Genomic DNA, 18530 nt, shown 5'->3' on the forward strand with positions numbered 1-18530 from the left:
TGCACGCCTATGCTCTCCATGGAGGCCCAGCTGATGCTGATGTTGGCCTCTTTTCAACTCCAAGTTATTATGTGGCTTTTTTATCAAAGCCTTTGAGGGCTAAATTTGCCTAAAAGCTGCACATAGTTTTAATTGTTTTATTGCTTTTAAATTTTCTACTGCTTTTAGCTTGTTAATAGTTTAATATGGTTTTAGCTGTGTACATTATTTATTGTTTTAAACTGTTTGAATTGATTTTATCTGTATGCTGCCCTGAGTTCCTAATAATATAGGGCGGGATACCATGTTTAAACAAATAAATCTCCTCAGGTTCACTGCCAAGAGGGAATGGGTGTTCAACTAGCTTAAGTCTGTAACATAGATGCAGCCTGAAAGAATTTGGTAATGGACAATCACATGGGTTAGAATTGCATCACCTGAAAGCCCTTTGTAGCATGAATTTTCAGGACAAATCTTGAGCTCCACATTGCTCCTCCTTTACAGTCTTCTCTGTTTCAGAAAGACGACCCTGATGACTGCCCCATTGAGCTCAGTAAGGTCCAGAGTGTCAAAGTGGTGGCCAAAAAGCGCAGAGACCGCAGCCTTCCTCGGGCCTTTGAAATCTTCACGGACAGCAAGACGTACGTTTTCAAGGCCAAGGATGAAAAGAACGCGGAGGAGTGGCTGCAGTGCATTAATGTAGCAGTCGCACAAGCTAAAGAAAGGGAAAGCAGAGAGGCGACCACGTACTTGTAAGAACAACTGGGGGGCTGTTTATGTTCCTTACAATGCTTTTCCGGCGCAAAACATCTCATCATCTGAACCGCACAAGAAAAAGGTGGAACGACCAGACCTAATTGATAATATTATACAAGTTGTAAACTGTTACAACATTTCTCATGTACAGGGCATGTGGGAAAGTGGTGCATCCAAGACCATGTTCACAATAGTTCCTTCTGTTTAATGAACACACTTACCCTCTGCCTTGTTGTATGTTTGTGCATGGGATCCTTTCCAGGGTTGTGTCCACTGCATCCCCTCCCAGAATATCTCGGCCCGCTACGAAAAGAAGAACTGCTTTCTGTCTAGAAAGCCCACTGAAGAAAGCAGTACTGGGTTATCCTTACATGGATTCACTGACTGTGCCCTTATTTCAGAGGACAAAAGAAAAGTGGACATAAAGCATGTATGGGCAGTACAGAAGGAAGGTCTTGCTCCTGAGAAATACCTGCAAAAATGCCGAATGTCGTTTGCCTTTGGGCCAGATCTACACCTTGTGTCAAAGCATCACAATCCTGTCATTGTAACACTGTATCCATCTTGCACATTTATACCTCATAGGACACACAATGACAGTTGTTGCAGTATTTTGGCTAATATAGAATAAAAAGCAGGAAATAACACTGTGAAAGCAGTATGTGGAATGTGCCCCAATAGTTATCAGTGCACTTCAATACTGCTATAAAGCAGTAGTGTAGATCTAGCCATGTGTAATAGAAATGTGTACATTTGTGCAAAGTGACACAATCACTGGACCCCTACTTTATACAGGCTGTACCAGGCTGTTAGCTCTGCTGATAAAAGACAAGCATGAACTATGAGCATTGTGAGATGACATGTGTATAGCATTACTGCCATTTGACTTCCAAGTTGTCTTTACAGAGCACCCAGATCATATCCATGGCTTTTGTTACCTTTCCAGTAGCAGTTTAACCACACTGCCTTTCAAACCACTTTGATTGCATTTGGGGTGGATGTAGGATTCCACGCTTTGTACATGCACCCTGGATATGGCAGTTTCTATATTTTGTCCTGCTACCATACTGCATCTCCTGCTGGCCAGCCATTTATCTACGCCTCCAGCCTTCCACACTGACCCAACTTAAATGAAGATGGGTTGCTCTAGAAGTATTTTCCCATTCTATACTAATGGGACATATTATTGAAGTTATCCTACTTAAACTAGACTGGAAGTAAGCCCAGTGATTTGATATTAGTTGCAGCCTTGTGAATAACACAGAATAAGTTGCTTGCTTTGCTTTAGATTATAAAAGCACTGGCGTTAGGCTGAATTTTCCATGTATTTTGCTATGCAATGTGTCACAGAGCATGTAAAACATAGGACTTAAACCAGTACAATCATAGAATCATAGAATAGTAGAGTTGGAAGGGGCCTAAAAGGCCATCAAGTCCAACTCCCTGCGCTATGCAGGGGTCCACCTCAAAGCATCCTTGAGAGGTGGCTATCCAGCTGCATCTTGAATGCCTCTAGTGTGGAAGAGCCTACTACCTTCCTAGACAATTGGTTCCATTGTCATACTGCTTTGACAGTTAGGAAGTTTTTCCTGATGTCCAGCCGGAATCTGGCTTCCTGTAACTTGAGCCCATTATTCCATGTCCTGCACTCTGGGATGATCGCGAAGAGATCCTGGCCCTCCTCTGTGTGGCAACCTTTCAAGTATTTGAAGAGTGCTCTCATGTCTCCCCTCAGGCTTCTCTTCCCCAGGCTAAACACGCCCAGTTCTTTCAGTCTCTCCTCATAGGGCTTTGTTTCCAGACCCCTGATCATCCTCGTTGTCTGAAGCATTTACTGAACCTGCTTCCATAGAGGCCAATGCAGCAAACTCCTAAAGCAGAGATACAAACCAGCTCTGGACACCCACCTGTGTCCTGTGTCAGGTGTGTTCAATCACCTCCAGCTCTTACTAATGTACAAAGCTGCTGGTACCAGTAATGAACACACAGCCTAATGTCCAAGACTCCCCCAAAACCTTATAAGATTTAACTGGTCTTGCAGCTATTTCCTAAATTCAGACCTTTGCTAGTCTGCAGGACCTCAGAAACATTATGGCTGGATTTACTTCTTCTGGCACTTTGTTAGGAAAGAACATTGGTAACATTGGTGTGTCTTTCTGCTGGAAAAGACTCATCAGAGTCCAGAGAAGCCTTTTATCCCATCAGCATTGCTGCAATGTTGTTTGGGGTTAAGGGGGCAGCCCTTTTGCCTGAAAGTATGTCAGAACTCAGTCACAATTTTAGTGTCATAATGATTTTTAGTTTGCTGTCGACACCAGGCTGGAAGCTTTTGTGCCTGATTCCTATATGTTATAGCACCTTCATTATGATTATGTTAACTCATTGTATTTACATTTTAACCGCTTTACCTTTATCCCCCACTAAAACAAAGTTTGAGTATGTAAGCTTGAGTATTTGCTCACCCCTGTGCCTTGATAGCCTTGTATCTTCCTCCTTTCTCTGTCTCGGTGATTTTACATTGTAAGCTCTCTGAGGCAAGGTTCGGAATTCTTGCTTATGAGCATTGTAAAGCACCATATATATTGATGGTGAACAACAACAGCCGCAATGTAATTTATGGTATGAGGCAATCAAGTAGAGTTTCATAAGCAATAAAAGGAGGCCTATGCATGTAAGGGGCTTACGATGCCTAATAGATGTATGTCTAGATGGGGGACAAAAGGGAAAAGATGAGATCTCAACGTGCACAAAACGATGAGTTTTTAAATATTTGTTTCATCTTCAGCATACTGAACAACTGTTCTCATAAAAACAAAACAAAAGATGATCCACTTTTGGCAATACTTTTATTAGGACCAACCAAAATGCCATGAAAATTGTTTAAGCTTTCAAGCCCCACAGAAATTTTCATCAAGCTAAGTGGTAAACAAGCAAACAAACAAACAAATATGGAAAGAATAATTTTTTTAAAAAATAGGCCAGATAGTGGCCCAGTTTAAAACATCACCATGGTTTAAACAACAGGGCATGGGTTAATTGAGGGTTGTTTCCTCCTCCAACAAGCCATGCCACTTGGTTCGGATGACACAACAAGCTCTGCCCAGGTGGGTAATTAGACAAGTGACACTCAGCACACACCACAGTTTAAACAAGCCATCGTGGCCATGAGGTCATGTCTCAAACTGGAGATTGCACACTGAATGAATTAGTCAGTGATAGGTGTTGTAAGTGTTCTTCTAAGCGCATTACATTATACAAATGGTCAGTGTTCTTTTTTGTAACGCTCCTGAAGAAGTGTACTTCAAAACATGTTGGACCTAATAAACCATGTTTTGTGTATCTTTAAGATTTCATCTCCTCCTCTCCACCCAGTACTCCTTCCTTCCTTCCTTCCTTCCTTCCTTCCTTCCTTCCTTCCTTCTGTCCTTCCTTTTTTTGTTTTTTTGTTTTGTTCTTTAAGATGGGGGACATACAACAAACCAGATAACTTAGAGTGTTGGATTAACCATGCCATTTGTAATGAACAGAGAAGCTAAAAGTGCACTTGTCCTTTCATTACTTCTTTTTAAATAAAGACTAGCTCCTTTTTAAAGTCAAATAAGTGTTCATTTGTTACTGTAATTTGCATGTCATACCTGGCAGGCTGCAGGCTATGCAACCAAATTGCTTGGTAACCTGCTTGTGGATGGCTTTACAACTGTTTTTAACGCAAATGAAGAAGATTAGTTTAGCTCTTGAATGTTATTGCTGATCTGATTTCATTATATTTCCAGCACTGCAGCATACTTAAGAGCAGCCTTCCCCAACCTGGTGCCCTCAATAATAATAATAATAATAATAAATAATAATAATAATAATAATAATAATAATAATAATTTTCTTACCCGCCTCTCCCTCTGGATCAAGGCAGGGTGCAACACAACTACAAAACACCATAAAACACATATAATTGATTAAAAACATATAAAACTAATACTTTATTAAAAGGCAGCACATTATTAAAAGGCATCTTAAAATTCAGCTGGGTAGGCTGGCTGGAAGAGATCAGTCTTGGACTACAACTCCCAGAATCCACCATATCTGGAGGGCACCAGGCTGAAGAAGTCTGCTTAAGAGTATTCGTCTTCTAAATAACATTTAAATTAAAATCTAGGGATGTCCTCTCTCTTTAAGCGTTCCTTTCTCTATGAGGAGAATGTTGATATTTTTCGGCCACCTGCTTCTACCCAAGTTTCCTTCCCATTCCTTCAGGCCCTGCTAGTCACCTAGCCACAAGTGACCATTGTATGCCTTTTGGAAATGTCTGCTGCCCAGTTAACCATTCTCCTTGGCCACAAGGTTGGCTGTATTTTTTTATGTGGAGACTAGAAGGGACAACCTGACCCAGTTGTGCTGACCCAGTTCCTGATAAAATCTGACCAGAGAATGGTCATGCTGTAATTTCAAATAATGACAGGATTGTACATACAAGCTTGGGTCCTGAGTTAATCACATGTAAACCCCCACTGAAATCATTGAGACTTAAGCTAGTCATGACTAACTCAAGTGCCATTTATTACAATGGGTCTACTCTATATGACCAAAATCTGGATCTAACCCAAAGGAACTAGCTTTCCCCCTTGAGGGCGCACAATCTATTGGCTTATCTGTAAGTGAGATGTTCAGGAAGGCCAGAAATGCTCTTTAGGGCATCCGACCCACAAGCAAAACGCCAAACGAAAACATTTGTTTCCATAATACATATTTTATCAAATATATTTCTTTAAGATGTCGTGGTGGCCCTTACCTTAAATAACTTTAAAAACACAAATTAATGGAAGATATGTCAGTCATAGGTTTTTGACCAAACGTGCATTCTCTCACTGCTGCAAGCTGTACCAGGACTGGCTCTATTGTTGATCTAGATCAGCCTTCTCTAACCCACAGCACTCCAAATGTGTTTGACTACATCTCCCATCATTACAGGCCTGTGTGGCTTTTGCTAGCTGTGGATGATAAGTTCTGTAGTCCAACACATTTGGAGGCCCCAGGCTGAGGAGGGCAGATTAGATGGACGTTTCCCTGATTCCCAAATTCTCCATCCCCACTCAAGAAATTAATCCAAACAAAGCAAAGAAATATCTCATTGTGATTTCTTCCTTGTGTTCTTTATCCCTTCTGGGCCTGGGTGTCTGCATTTATTTCGCTGAAGACAGACTTTTCCATTCCATGCATCCTTTGACACAGTTCCACCAGGAATTTTATCAAACAGAACCTATCTATGAAGTACTTCTGTGAGTTTCTTTAAGCACAGTCCTCCTGACCTGAGACACAAGCATAAAGCATAAACATATGCCTTAAAGCGTTTCAAATTATAGACTTGGCTTCAGCCTTCAGAAAGGTTGGCAAAACCTGCCTCAGATAGACGGTGTATCTTATTCCCAGTCTTCACAGTGTAATTGGAACAGGAAGTCACGCTAAATCATGTCACATGGTGTGTGACTGAGAACAAAACTCCTTATGAAGCGTTCCCACATCATGTGAGATCTGGGAGAACTCCGAGACCAAGAGGATATTTACAGATAAAAAGAGATAAAGTTAACAATGGCACTAATAATGTGGGCGAGGAGAAAAAGGAAATTTGACAAACAGCCGCAACAACATTTTAACCAGATCCAGACTGTCTCCGCAACTCTTGAAGGCTACAGACAATTCTGAAATGTTAAGGTTCTTGGAATAAGTGAAATGAAGAAGTAAGGAACTCCATACATTTGGAAGTGTTCTAGGGCTTGTTGGTTCCTTTGCTGTGGTTGATATCAGTCTACATTAAATTAGGCTGTTTGGCAAGAACACAGAATCCTTGCTGAAGTTTTTCTGTTATTTCCGATGGAAACGGACAATCTGCCATTCTGGTAATAAACACACTGCTTTTGCATAGCACCTTCCATCTTTGAACTACAAAGGAAAGCGGGGGAAACATTAGGTCATCTTTCGTGTTATGATAGCTAACTTCAGATGTCTAAAAGGCCACTGTTAAGAACCTGGAAAACCGTAGCTTGCCCTTGCCATGGAGGAAAAGATAGGAGATAGTGGGCACAGTCTAGAGTCTAGACTGTAGACAAAGAGACAATTCACCAAATCAGCCCAGGGCATGTAGCAGATTCAAAATGCATAAAGGTTGGTCATGTGCCAAACTGGCAGTCCTCCGATTGCTCTGACTCACAGACAAACCAGTGTTCATTACACAATAAAGTGAGTCGAACAAGTCTTGATCCTTGCACCATTAGCAAAGAGAGTGTTCTGTGGGCAGATGCTCTAGGCAAAAAAAAAATGGACACAGGTAGAACGCAGGGTAGGTGCATACGGAAGGAGATGATGATGGTTTGCATGTGTCATGTTTCTCAGAAAACTCCTGCTTTCGATGGGAGGCAAATGACGAGGCTTGCTAAGTAATCTACAAAGCTTTTATTAAGCAACAAACGTCTCTTCTACCTGAAGTGAGTCTACCTTCTTGGAAACGCCTCCCTAGGCAAAACTATGCAAACTAAGCAAGACAATTGTCAGCTCAAGAAGAATAGGAAACTACTTCTCAAATACCCATAACTTCAGGAAGCCTGGTGTGAAGGCAGGTCCTGGCATAATCAAACCGACTTTCTCACGCTTTCCTTCCGTGCCGTACGTTTGAGCTTCCAGCGGGCCCTAGCATCAGCTAGCTTGTCGGGATGCTCACCTCCGGAAGAAACCTCACTTCTCACTGAGTGTGTAGGACTTGGCCTTGAGGAGATAAGCTCTGGAGAGGGCTGACTCCCAGCTGGGGAATCGCCCGTGAGAGCTTCCTCCCTCACTGGTACAGGCTGGCTAGTGTCTGGCGCTGCATCTTCTAGTTCTGAATCTGATTCTGATTGATTACCTGAAACATCTTCTCCCAAGACAGAGGCAGTAGTGTTAGACATGACAGCATGAAAATCTTGGATTCTTGTAAGGATGCCCAGCCTTGCTCAAACCTCCAGTAATGGCTGGAACTGTGGACTGAGTATACTCACTCTCCTCATTCTGCCCTTGGCTGGAGATGAGAGTAGGTGAAAGGAAGCCAAGAACCCACCATTTGATTCCCTTTGTCCTGGACCCTAAAGTGAAGGCTTCTTTAGATTAAAGGGAAATCAAGTTTGCTTACTGGTGCTTCGCTTCCTGCTTCTCTTGCCCAATTGTAATGAGCTGAATTACATGGGAGGAGAGGGGTGACCATATGGACTGTAATTGAAAACTTCCCCTCCTCATAGTATTGAATAGAACAGCATCCTCTAGTGGGTGTTTTGTAGCGCAGCTTCAGCTCCACAAGGTAGAAAATCCCAAGATATTTCAGAAAAATCGGGCTATTCAAGTTTTTTAAAAAACAAAACAACACAAAATAACCAGGAGAAGGAGCAGGGGATGCACAGGAGGTTCACGTCGTTGTCAAAATGACCGACAGGCTTCCATGAGTGACTTGTCATGAGGGTGCTATAAATTGCTCATTTAGAGAAGCCCACATTCTCCCTCGCAGTTTAAAGGACCATGGGAGTGGGAAGAGGGTTGACTTTGGATAAAGCATGATTTCCTATGCACATCCTCCAAGCCTGTTTCTTCTCTTCCCCTGCCCCTGAACACTTTAACCTGCAAAATAGAAAGCCCCCTCATGGCTTAAAGGACCACTGGAGGAGGGGAGGGGTTGGCTTCAAAGGATACACATTCTCTCAGGCCAACTCAGAGCTTTTCTACATGAGGCATTTATTGTGTATTCATCTTTCTGTACTCACGGCTGTTTACAGGTTCTTTTGGTGATGATGTGACTTCTGTTTTTAAGAGCACTTTCCTGTTTTTTTAGAGTAGGGAAAATGGAGTATTATTCATGAAAGTGAAAGAAAACGTATTTTCCTACTTATGTAATTGTTTTATTCCACCATAGCATATCGCTAACTAGAATTAATTAGTAGTCAAGCAAGAAAGGAAAAGCTCCTTGTGTAGAGTTCGGATCTCAGTTCTGCAACGAAACCAAAAGTAGATACAGTGGATTAATAGCCTTAATAAACAAAGAGCAGGAATTGTGTAGAGGGTGGGACAATGTACAATACAGGCTATTACTCACACGATGACTATGCTGACGGAGGACACCGGGTTGGACCAAGCTGTTACCGAGAAGTCCGGTTAACGCCCACCCGGAACGGTTTGGGCACGAGGCGGTTGTTGCAGGGGGGAGGTGGAAATAAAGGAGGGGAGCCTGTACGTGTGCCAGGCACACGAGCAGTACACGTGAGGCAGGGGCAAAGCCAGACTATAAAGGCTCACCCCGGCGTTGCTTCGGCCTCTTTCGATTTTGGCCCCCCTCCTCCCTCCCTACAGCCAGTGTGGGACAAAACTAGTCGCCTCCTTTGCAGGAGGGGCTGAGTAGGAATTTTCCCTGTCATTTAGTGATGCTCAGGTTTTTGCCTACTCCATACTGGATTTAATCTTTAGACATGGAGGATAAGTAGGTCAATCTTAATGGCAGGGTTTGTGCGGGAATCGTGGAAATGCAGAATAGGGACAGTGAGCACTCTGGCACCTTTATGGTGATTGGCAAATCAGAAGTCCTGCTCCTCGCGGGCTTTGCAGCTTGTGTGCCAGGATATGGTTTGCCTTTGGAGACCTTCTGGCCTCATCTACTCGGCTATGCAGCCAGAGTGGGGATGAAGTGGAGCAGTCTCACCAAACACTCAAGTGTAGTTGAAAAAGGGGCCGGGTTACCCGACTCCAATTTACAACTGAGTTGCTCGCCCTGAGGGACAGGCTAAGGCCTATAGTTAAGCAACTTGATTCCCACACGTTCATGCACAGATCCATGGAGTGAGAATCTCCATGTGTAAATAAAGAGGCCCTAATTTTACCCCAAAGCTATGGTGTTTGTGTTTCCACCTTCAGGAGCTGCGTAGTGCCTCCACGAGGTCGGGCAAATTATTGTGAGAGGTCCCAGAAGTTCTGGTATTTCCCACAATACTTTGCCCAATGTACAGATGGGCAATGTGCTGGAGAGGCAGGTATGCATATGTGCGCAAAGAAAACTAACCCAACCAACTTAGCTGGCGGGTGAGCAGGAGCCAGTCGCACGACAAGAAAAGTAAGCGGGCAAGAGCCAGATCAGGAGGGAGGCGGCGGGTCCATGCGTCAGGCAGCGACCTGCCTTGGGCTGGGCCTGTTCTTGAAGGAAGAATGGGAGCTTGTTTGTGGCTGCATGCAGTAGTGGACTCTGTTGAGCTTAATCTGCATTCACATTCTTATTTCTAGGAATCCAAGGCCCTCGGAATACAAGAGGTGCCACCCTTCCTGTTTACAAGGCACTCTATGTTTGCACATGGTCATGTAGGGTTCCAAATCAGGCCAGTTCTTCTCCATTAAAAAGAAAGAGCATAAGAAGGAGAGAGGGAGGGAGATCACTAATATAGGAGGTCATATGCACATGGAGGCGGGGAACCTCAGGTCAAATCCAGCCCTTCTGGTGTTCCAGTCTAGCCTCCAGAGTTCTCTAAATGTCCATGTCGCCTTCACCTTTCCCCATGTCCCCATTTCCTGTTCCATAGCCAGTGGTATATTATATTATTATTATTATTATTATTATTATTATTAATAATAATAATAATAACAATCTATACATGGTCCTAACCTACCTACCTACTCTATTCCTAAATCCTAGTCCCAAACCCCCTTGTGGTAATATATGAACTGGGGACATTGCCTCAATGGCACAAGGGGAGGTGTTGATACCCATATAGAAAACATGTTATTTACTCTGCAATGATATACTTGTGCAATTTCAAACCGGTGTGCATATGGAAACCTACAGAACAAAATCCGTGGGTTTTTTTTTTACAACAGTAGAATTTGTGTAGTTTTTTGCAACTCATTATTTCACTTAAGCTATAATCAGCCATCTTAAATCCCTTCAGTCTAAGTGTTATTGAAACAATATGGAACATAAAACTGTGAAACTGAAGACACCCCTGCTTCAGAGCCAGAGATAATTGTATAAAATAAGGAGCATAAGTTTGGTCCCCTGTAGTCGATTATACCTTGGAATACAATAAAAGGGAAATTTGATTGCCATGATTTTCAGATGCCCTTCTAGAAAGACACAAGTAAAAAAAGCATCAACCAGAATACAGAGGAAACTGTCAAATATGTATGTATATATATATATATATATTGCTGCATATTTTCTCCTTCAACTGCCAAATAAACTTTTATAGGTTTTGTTTTTCAATGTGACATTCAAAATAATGTCCGTACTCAGGCTGAAAGCTGCTGAGCTCATGTAATGCAGTATATATTTGATTACTTAGGCTGCTTCCATACTAGCCATTTAGTTGGGAATGGAATCCTTCATTCATTCAGTTTTTACAGAGAATCCGGATGATGTTGCTGCCAACTCACTGCATTCCATTTTTCTTTAATGAGCACAATTGTGGTCAATTTTGTGTGCATAGCAGTATAAAAACAACAATCTTAAATCCTTCCAATCAGCTGTTAGGTACAGAGGGAGGGTACTGGGAGGCCCTATCCTGCCCCTGCCTGAGTTTGTTTAACTTTACAGCGCCGTAGTAGAATACATACTTGGCAGTCACGAGGTCCCAGGTACAACCCCACAGCTTCTCAATAACAGGGTCAGGCAACAAGTGATGGAAAAGATCTCTGCCCAAGACGCTGGACAGCAACGTCCAGACAGAGAAGACGAAACTGAATTACATGGACTCGTGTCTTGATTGGTATAAAGTATCAGAGGCAGCAAGCCTATGTACACCAGTTGCTGGGGAACATGGGTGGGAGGGTGCTGTTGCACTCGTGTCCTGCTTGTGTGTTTGCTACAGCTGGTTGGCCACTGTGTGAACATAGTGCTGGGCTAGATGGACCCTTGGTCTGATCCAGCATGGCTCTTCTTATGTTCTTAGCTTTCTATGCTAAACAAAATAAGAAAAGCAAGGATCCCAATAGCAATATGTCTGGCCTGCTGTGGCAGCATCGGCTGTCCGGCTGTCTGCAGAGTATTTACACATTCTGGGGAGGGTGAGCTGCATGAATCAGGGATTGCCTCACTTTCAACCAATTTATAAAAAAACACTATTTTGCCTTTATTGGGACCAGTATTCCAATGATAGAAATTGCCTATTCAGGAAGTGCAATTATTATTTTTGCAACGTTATCAGTTATTGTAAATTATTATTGAACTTATTAGATTTATAGGAATTCCTGATGAAGATCTCATAGAGTCGAAATGGAGATACACCAGATAATAGAAATAATGTTCCGTAGCCATTACTGCCGTAGTTGTTAAATAAACCAGACGTTACTGTCATGATTGCTGTTAAATACTGGATACTGTTGTTTTTATACTGTTTTTATGTTTTTAAAATTTTTGCATACTTTTAATGCTTACTATTTTTAATTGTTGTAAACCGCCCAGAGAGCTTCGGCTGTGGGGCGGTATATAAATGTAATAAAATAAATAAATAAATAAATAAATAAATAAATAAATAAATAAAATAGACAAGAATAACTGATATAATTGTTTTGAAACTCTGATTGATAGTATACAACTGTAAACTATTTGGCACAATTGCACTTGTGAATATTTTTATTATCAATTTGGCAATTAACGGGCCCAGCGCTGTCTTGTTGATCTCTTACACCAGGAGTGTTTGTATTCATAGAGCTTTCTATGTTAACCATGCACATCAAACTTGTGATGGTCTGTGCCCAGACTAACTGGCCAAAGCAGTCCTACTGGTGGTGGTGGGATGAAAATCCATCTCTTAAGCTCTACTGGTTCATGCCAGCCAGGGTGAGAGGTATGTGTGGGGAGGTATTGTTGTTGGTCTCACCCTTCCCATTAATTATAGTGGGGGATTTAACGATACTAGTTCTCAGGCAAGGGTGGCTTTTGGCTCTGGAGGCATGTTGGGGTAGCAAGGAAGCCCACAATCTTATGGATTTTTGTCCACCCATCAACACTCCATTCTTGGCTCCACCAGCAGCGGAGCAACCACAGCAGCAGAAAGTTCTGCAGATGTCCTGTGAGGATCTCCAGTAATGGACCTCCTCTTTGCTGGCAGAGAGGTAGTTCCTCAGCATCTGTTGGTCCCTTGGCCACCTCACAGGGAGTGCAGATTTCTCCCTAAGTGGTAAAAGTTACTGAGAGAAAAAGAACTGTTAAAACAAATGCCATGGCGGCAAAAAGCTAAAAGAAAAGAGTTTTTTTCCTCCCAGAAAAAGGCATATTAAATGTTCCACATTTAAAGATTTACTTTATTCGCTTCCCAAGCAAAGGGAATCAGTCCTAGGATGTGTAGTGGACAAGGCATGTCAGGAATTACAGCCTCCAAGTTCACTGGGCTGGAGCAGATTTTATGAAGAATTGCACAGCATTATATGTTGACATTTATTTGTTTGTTTTTTTCCTTTATTGGTCTCATCCTCAGTCCCATAGATGTTAGGAACTACTCTCTGGAATGGAATGGGACCCCCTCTGATTTTCTGGTACAAAACCAACCATTGGTTGGCTACACAAAAGCAATATTCCGCTGTTCCAGGAAACCATTCTTCATCTAGCTTGCACAATTTACAATTGAAAAAGGAATAATGCCATTTAACTTTCACCAAAGTAATATATAATCATTTTAATGTCAAGGAATCGGTAGTTATTTTTCTTTTTAAAATATTATTAAAGTGGGAGATCTTTCTTTATAGGGATCATTTTGTGGTATCTGGATCAAACAAACAAACAAAACCCCTCAGGGATCAATAAAATGCCTACAAAGTTTCCCAGAAACAAAACCCTTTAAAGCCAAAAAAGTAGGCCACCATTATTTTTTTCACTGTCAAGCTTTTAACTGTGCTCCTTCTTCAAATGAATATAGAAGTCCTGTTCAGACGACACACTAAGCCATGGTTAGGCCGCTAATCCTTTTGCAGCAAATGGTTACTGAGTTTGTTTAAAGCGTGATTACGTAGACACTGTGGTTAGGAATGTGGTTACACGACACGCTAAGTCATGGAAGTCAACATAGTTAAACCACCACATTCAGCTGGGTTCCCCTCATGCTGAGCAGAATCCTGGTGCTCATGAACATTTCCTATGAGAGGGAGGAAGTGGCCCTCTCCAATAACACCTATCAGGAGCTCACAGGCCAGTCTGCCTGTCACCTCAGCCCCCCTCTTACTTTACATAAGCCATTAAGAACATAAGAAGAGTCCTGCTGGATTAGACCAAAGGTCCATTAAATACGGTGACCATATGTCAGGTTTTGCCCGGACATGGGGGTTGGGGGCAAACCGTGTCCGGGGGGAAATCCCAGTTTCCCCCTGTTTTGTCCGGGCTGCTGCAAAAAACAAAACCATAAAACCCCGTGCGGTTTAAGGCTCTCCTCCAGGCTTCCATCTGGGGCTCTCCTTTGCCGCTGTGATGTCAACCACCCCCGGATGGAACCCTGGAGGGCCTTAAACCACACATTTTGGACTTCCAAAACCACCCAGACTTCCGGGAACACGTGCAGCCGCCCTCCCAGAGCTGCTCTAGGCTTCGGCTGGGCGGGCGCAAGTTGGTGGCTTTGCGATCGCTCAGCAACTATTAAAGCTCTCTGAAGTAAGCTATAACACCTGCTTTGCCACAGACACAAAAAGCATTTCGTTTGCTATGCATCTAATCTTCCTGGCTCTAACTATACTTCCGTTTGAGCACAAATTTACGGCATAGTCTGTGCTAAGTGAAAACACAGTGAGGCAGTGGGTGAATTAAAGTCACCTTAATTCAGAGGTCCCCCTTTTAATTTAAAGGCTCCTTCCCCTTTGCTCATTTAGTCAGCCTTCCAAAATGCTGTTGACATGAAACCTAGCACAGAAAAGGTATATGAGTTGCCTGAAGAACTGACTTTTTAAAGCTGTGCTCATAACCGAACAAGTCAGCTGCACAGAAGTTGAGGTACTTGTGGATTAGGAACTAGGCAAAAAACAGGCCCGTCCAACCGTTGTCAGGTATCCTGTTCCACACCCTTTCCTGAAAACTTTGGCCAGATCTGCACCTTGTGTCAAGTCATTACGATCCCATCATGGTAACTCTATGGCTGTGTCTACACCAGCTCTTTATTCCTGAATAATATCAAAGTCATCCCTACCGGGCCACATGAAGCATGGCTAACCGTGCAGTGATCTTGGGTCCATCCCTCAGTTATTCAAGAGTATCACTGACTGGTTTTGTCACATTCCCCTCCCCCTCTTTCGCTACAATCCTGACGTCTGCGGTCAGTGTGCCCTCCCTTTGCGAGGTCGTTGCTGTTCGTCAAGAGTTCCGGGATCAGCCAACAGCCTATGACCTGTGAGGGGCATGGGCATCGGCGGGTTTTATCGTGAGTGTCTCTTTTTAAAAAAACGCAAACATATATCTGTGTAGGAGCACATTTTGGCACAGTACCTATCTCTCCTTGTGTTGCAGTGTATCTGCGCTGGTACGCATCTGTCAGAAGTTATTAAAAAAGTCTGTGCCCCATAGCTATCTGCCTAGTCCCGCCCACTTCTACCGATACACATTCAAACCCGCCACCATGGGGCCCACATTCACCCGCAACGGCTCTCTTTTACTTGCTGGAAACATCAGTGGCATGTGCCCCGTGAGCACTGATCGTGGAAGCAGGAAAACTCGCAATCACCCCTCCTCTCTTGTGAAAGGGCTGCAGGTGCAGATTAGGCCTATATCCCTCTTGCACATTTATACCTCATAGGACACACAATGGCATTTGTTTCAGTATTTTGGATAATGTGGAACAGAAAGCAAAAGTGATATATGGGAAGTGTGATGTGCCCTAACAGTTATCAGTGCACTTCAGTACCGCTATAAAGCAGTAGTGTAGATCTAGCCAGCGTGTCTGGACCTTCATGAGCTTTGTACAGACCTAAATTCATGACGTCGCTCACTTGCCCATCTGTGGACAATGAGTAAATTGTATCCACTACGTGCCATCAGCACTTTTCTTTCTTGTGCCATATTACGCAAAGCCCATGCTGCTGTGACCGTTCTTACTCTCTCAGTGATAAATGGCACTGACAGTCCCTTCTGGCCTAGCTGGCTGTTGCAAGGAGAACAAAACGGAAACATATGATGACCTTGGCAACAACTCCATTGGCTCACGTTTCTTTAGAATCCTAACTAACACTGGCAAAGCAGCTGCAGCAGGAACGGAATACGAAATGTCATCTCCCTCCCTGAGATTGCTACTAGACAGCAGATCCCCCACGGCTGTAGGAAGGGAGCGAGGCCTGAAGAAGAGGGAGAAGAATGGGCCCAGCAGAAGTCAAAACTTTGCAGCAGACACACAGCCAGGAGCACGGTTCCACGGACATGCTGAAATGTAAAGCTGATAAGGCCGTTGTAAGCTATTTTGAAGCTTCTCCAGCCTCCTTCCCTCCCACTTTAAGGACAGCCTAGTGAAATATGCAGGGTGGGAGGACGGGGAGGTGAAGATCACCTCTGCCGCTCCTCCTGCCCTACATAGGATGATCGTAAGCATCCAAGTTCAGGGGCTTACAATCAGCGACTGCGCAATCAATAGGATTGCACACTAAATCTGCTATATGGACTCCCTAAGGTCAGAGACAGTACTTGTGGGCTTCCCAGAGGCATCTGGCTAGCTTCTGTGGGGAACAGAATGCTGGACTAGATGGACCTTTGATCTGATTCCGCAGGTGTCCTATTTAGGTGTTGCCTTTAGGTAAGACTCTTTTTGTCATAACAGGCTACCCCTCAGAAAGCCTTTACCATGGCATTCACATGATGAGTATCGTTATTGCTGTTATTATTGCTGCTATTGTTGTTCCTCCTGGCTTTATTGTTTTAATTGCTGTTTTATTTCTTTTAATATATTTAATATGTTATTGCTTTTAATGTTTTATGTATTTTATTGTTGTAAGCCGCCTTGTGAAGGCTTCTGCCCTGAAAGGCAGACAAGAAATTTTTAAATAAATAAATAAATAAATAACAATCATTCCATGTTACTTCCACCACAAAAGATTTAGACAAAAATAGCTTGAACTCAGCACAGTATGAGCTCCATCGGATGAGCGTTTTAGTGCACGCTCATTACTGGGCACTCACGGATTCCCGCGGGTCCCTCTCACAACATCGTCTGCCTCCCGCATGCCTCCCACCCTTTCTAGCCTTCTTTTTAAAGACAGAAGTTGCTGCTATCTGCTGCTGTGTGCAGGAGAAGCAATGGGATCAAAACAGCCCACTGAATGGGCAACGTGCAGGTTGTTTACTTCTTCTTTCAAAAGAGGAAGTAATGAGGGACAAATGTGCAGGCGGAGAAGCGACGGTAAGCAAACACAATTTTCCTCTGTGTGATGATGCTCTATTTCACGTTAAACCTAAATCTTCATACGAAGTCTCATAACCTATTTTGACTTTAGAACCTAACACTGCCCTGTAAAACTGATGTTACAGGCAGAGCTTGACAATAAGAACTGGAGCCAGTTCTGGGAGGTTATCCAAAATACTTTTACCTTAATATTCCTTCCCTCTTCTACCTCCATGATCATCACTCCATGAAACATTTTCATAAGCCAGAATGAACGAGACAGTTAAAGAGCACATCCAAATGAAATGTGTGCATAAATGGAACAGGGGAATATTATTCCTTCATTCTTCTATCTCAGTCTTCTCATGAGTTTGGAATTATTGTAATAGAATCCATAGATTCGAGACATGCTTCCAGTTCTGGGAATACCATACTATATTGGCTAATACAACTGGAATGTACAGCTCTGCTGGTAAAATTCCTTTTAAAACTAATGGAGACTACTCTGGCTTAGAAGGCCTTCTTTACACATCGCCCTGGGTGGCTTGGTTACTGCTGGGTCCGTGGTTGATCCATGTCACCTGGGTACGTCTGATATCGTAGGGGTGTGCACGGACCCCCCGCTCCGCTTCACTTGCAGATCCGCCATTTTCCGGAGCGGGTCGCTCCGCTCCGCCCCCGCTCCGCCCACTTCCGCTCCGCTCCGCTCGGAGCTCCGGATCCGGATCCGGAGCTCCGTTTTTGCCCCCCCATAGGGTTGCATTGAAAGCTAAAAAAGTAAACAACTTTTTTTCCGTTGAAGTTAGAAACCTCACGTTTGGCACCATGACACCTCATGGGCGTATACACACACACGCCAAGTTTCAAGGCAATCCCATCATCCCCTGATTTTTGGCGAATTTTTGAAAATCGGGCACCCCATTCACACCCCTTGGGATAGCTCCGTCAATTTGCATGTTAGAAACCTCAAACTCGGCACCATGAGAGCTTATCCATGTGTCCACATGCACGCCAAGTTGCAAGCAAATCCCATCATCCCCTGATTTTTGGCGCGGCTCTACCCTCTAACGCACCACCCATAACCCTAATTCACACCCCTTTAGATAGCTCCGTCAATTTGCACGTTAGAAACCTCAAACTCGGCACCATGATAGCTTATCCACGTGTCCACATGCACGCCAAGTTGCAAGGCAATCCCATCATCCCCTGATTTTTGGGGAATTTATGAAAATCGGGCACCCCATTCACACCCCTTGGGATAGCTCCGTCAATTTGCATGTTAGAAACCTCAAACTCGGCACCATGAGAGCTTATCCATGTGTCCACATGCACGCCAAGTTGCAAGCAAATCCCATCATCCCCTGATTTTTGGCATGGCTTAACTCACCCCAAATTGTCCCATTCTACAACTACGTCAATTTGCATGTTTGAAACCCCAAAGTTGGCACCATGATAGCGTATCCA

General features: G+C 43.4%; 1 protein-coding gene across 2 annotated transcripts in view; it reads left to right on the plus strand.

Moving 5' to 3' along the window:
• The window catches only part of VEPH1 (ventricular zone expressed PH domain containing 1), a 156625-nt gene extending 152353 nt beyond the window's left edge, over positions 1 to 4272 (plus strand). For both annotated transcript variants that reach the window (XM_063132057.1, XM_063132058.1), the window contains exon 15: positions 499 to 4272. In XM_063132057.1, the coding sequence (XP_062988127.1) occupies positions 499 to 735 (237 nt within the window). In that variant the 3' untranslated portion in view covers positions 736 to 4272. The remainder of the gene's footprint in view (positions 1 to 498) is intronic.
• Positions 4273 to 18530: the final 14258 nt, after the last annotated feature.

Source organism: Elgaria multicarinata, chromosome 8, assembly GCF_023053635.1.
Source record: "Elgaria multicarinata webbii isolate HBS135686 ecotype San Diego chromosome 8, rElgMul1.1.pri, whole genome shotgun sequence".
NCBI lineage: Eukaryota > Metazoa > Chordata > Lepidosauria > Squamata > Anguidae > Elgaria > Elgaria multicarinata.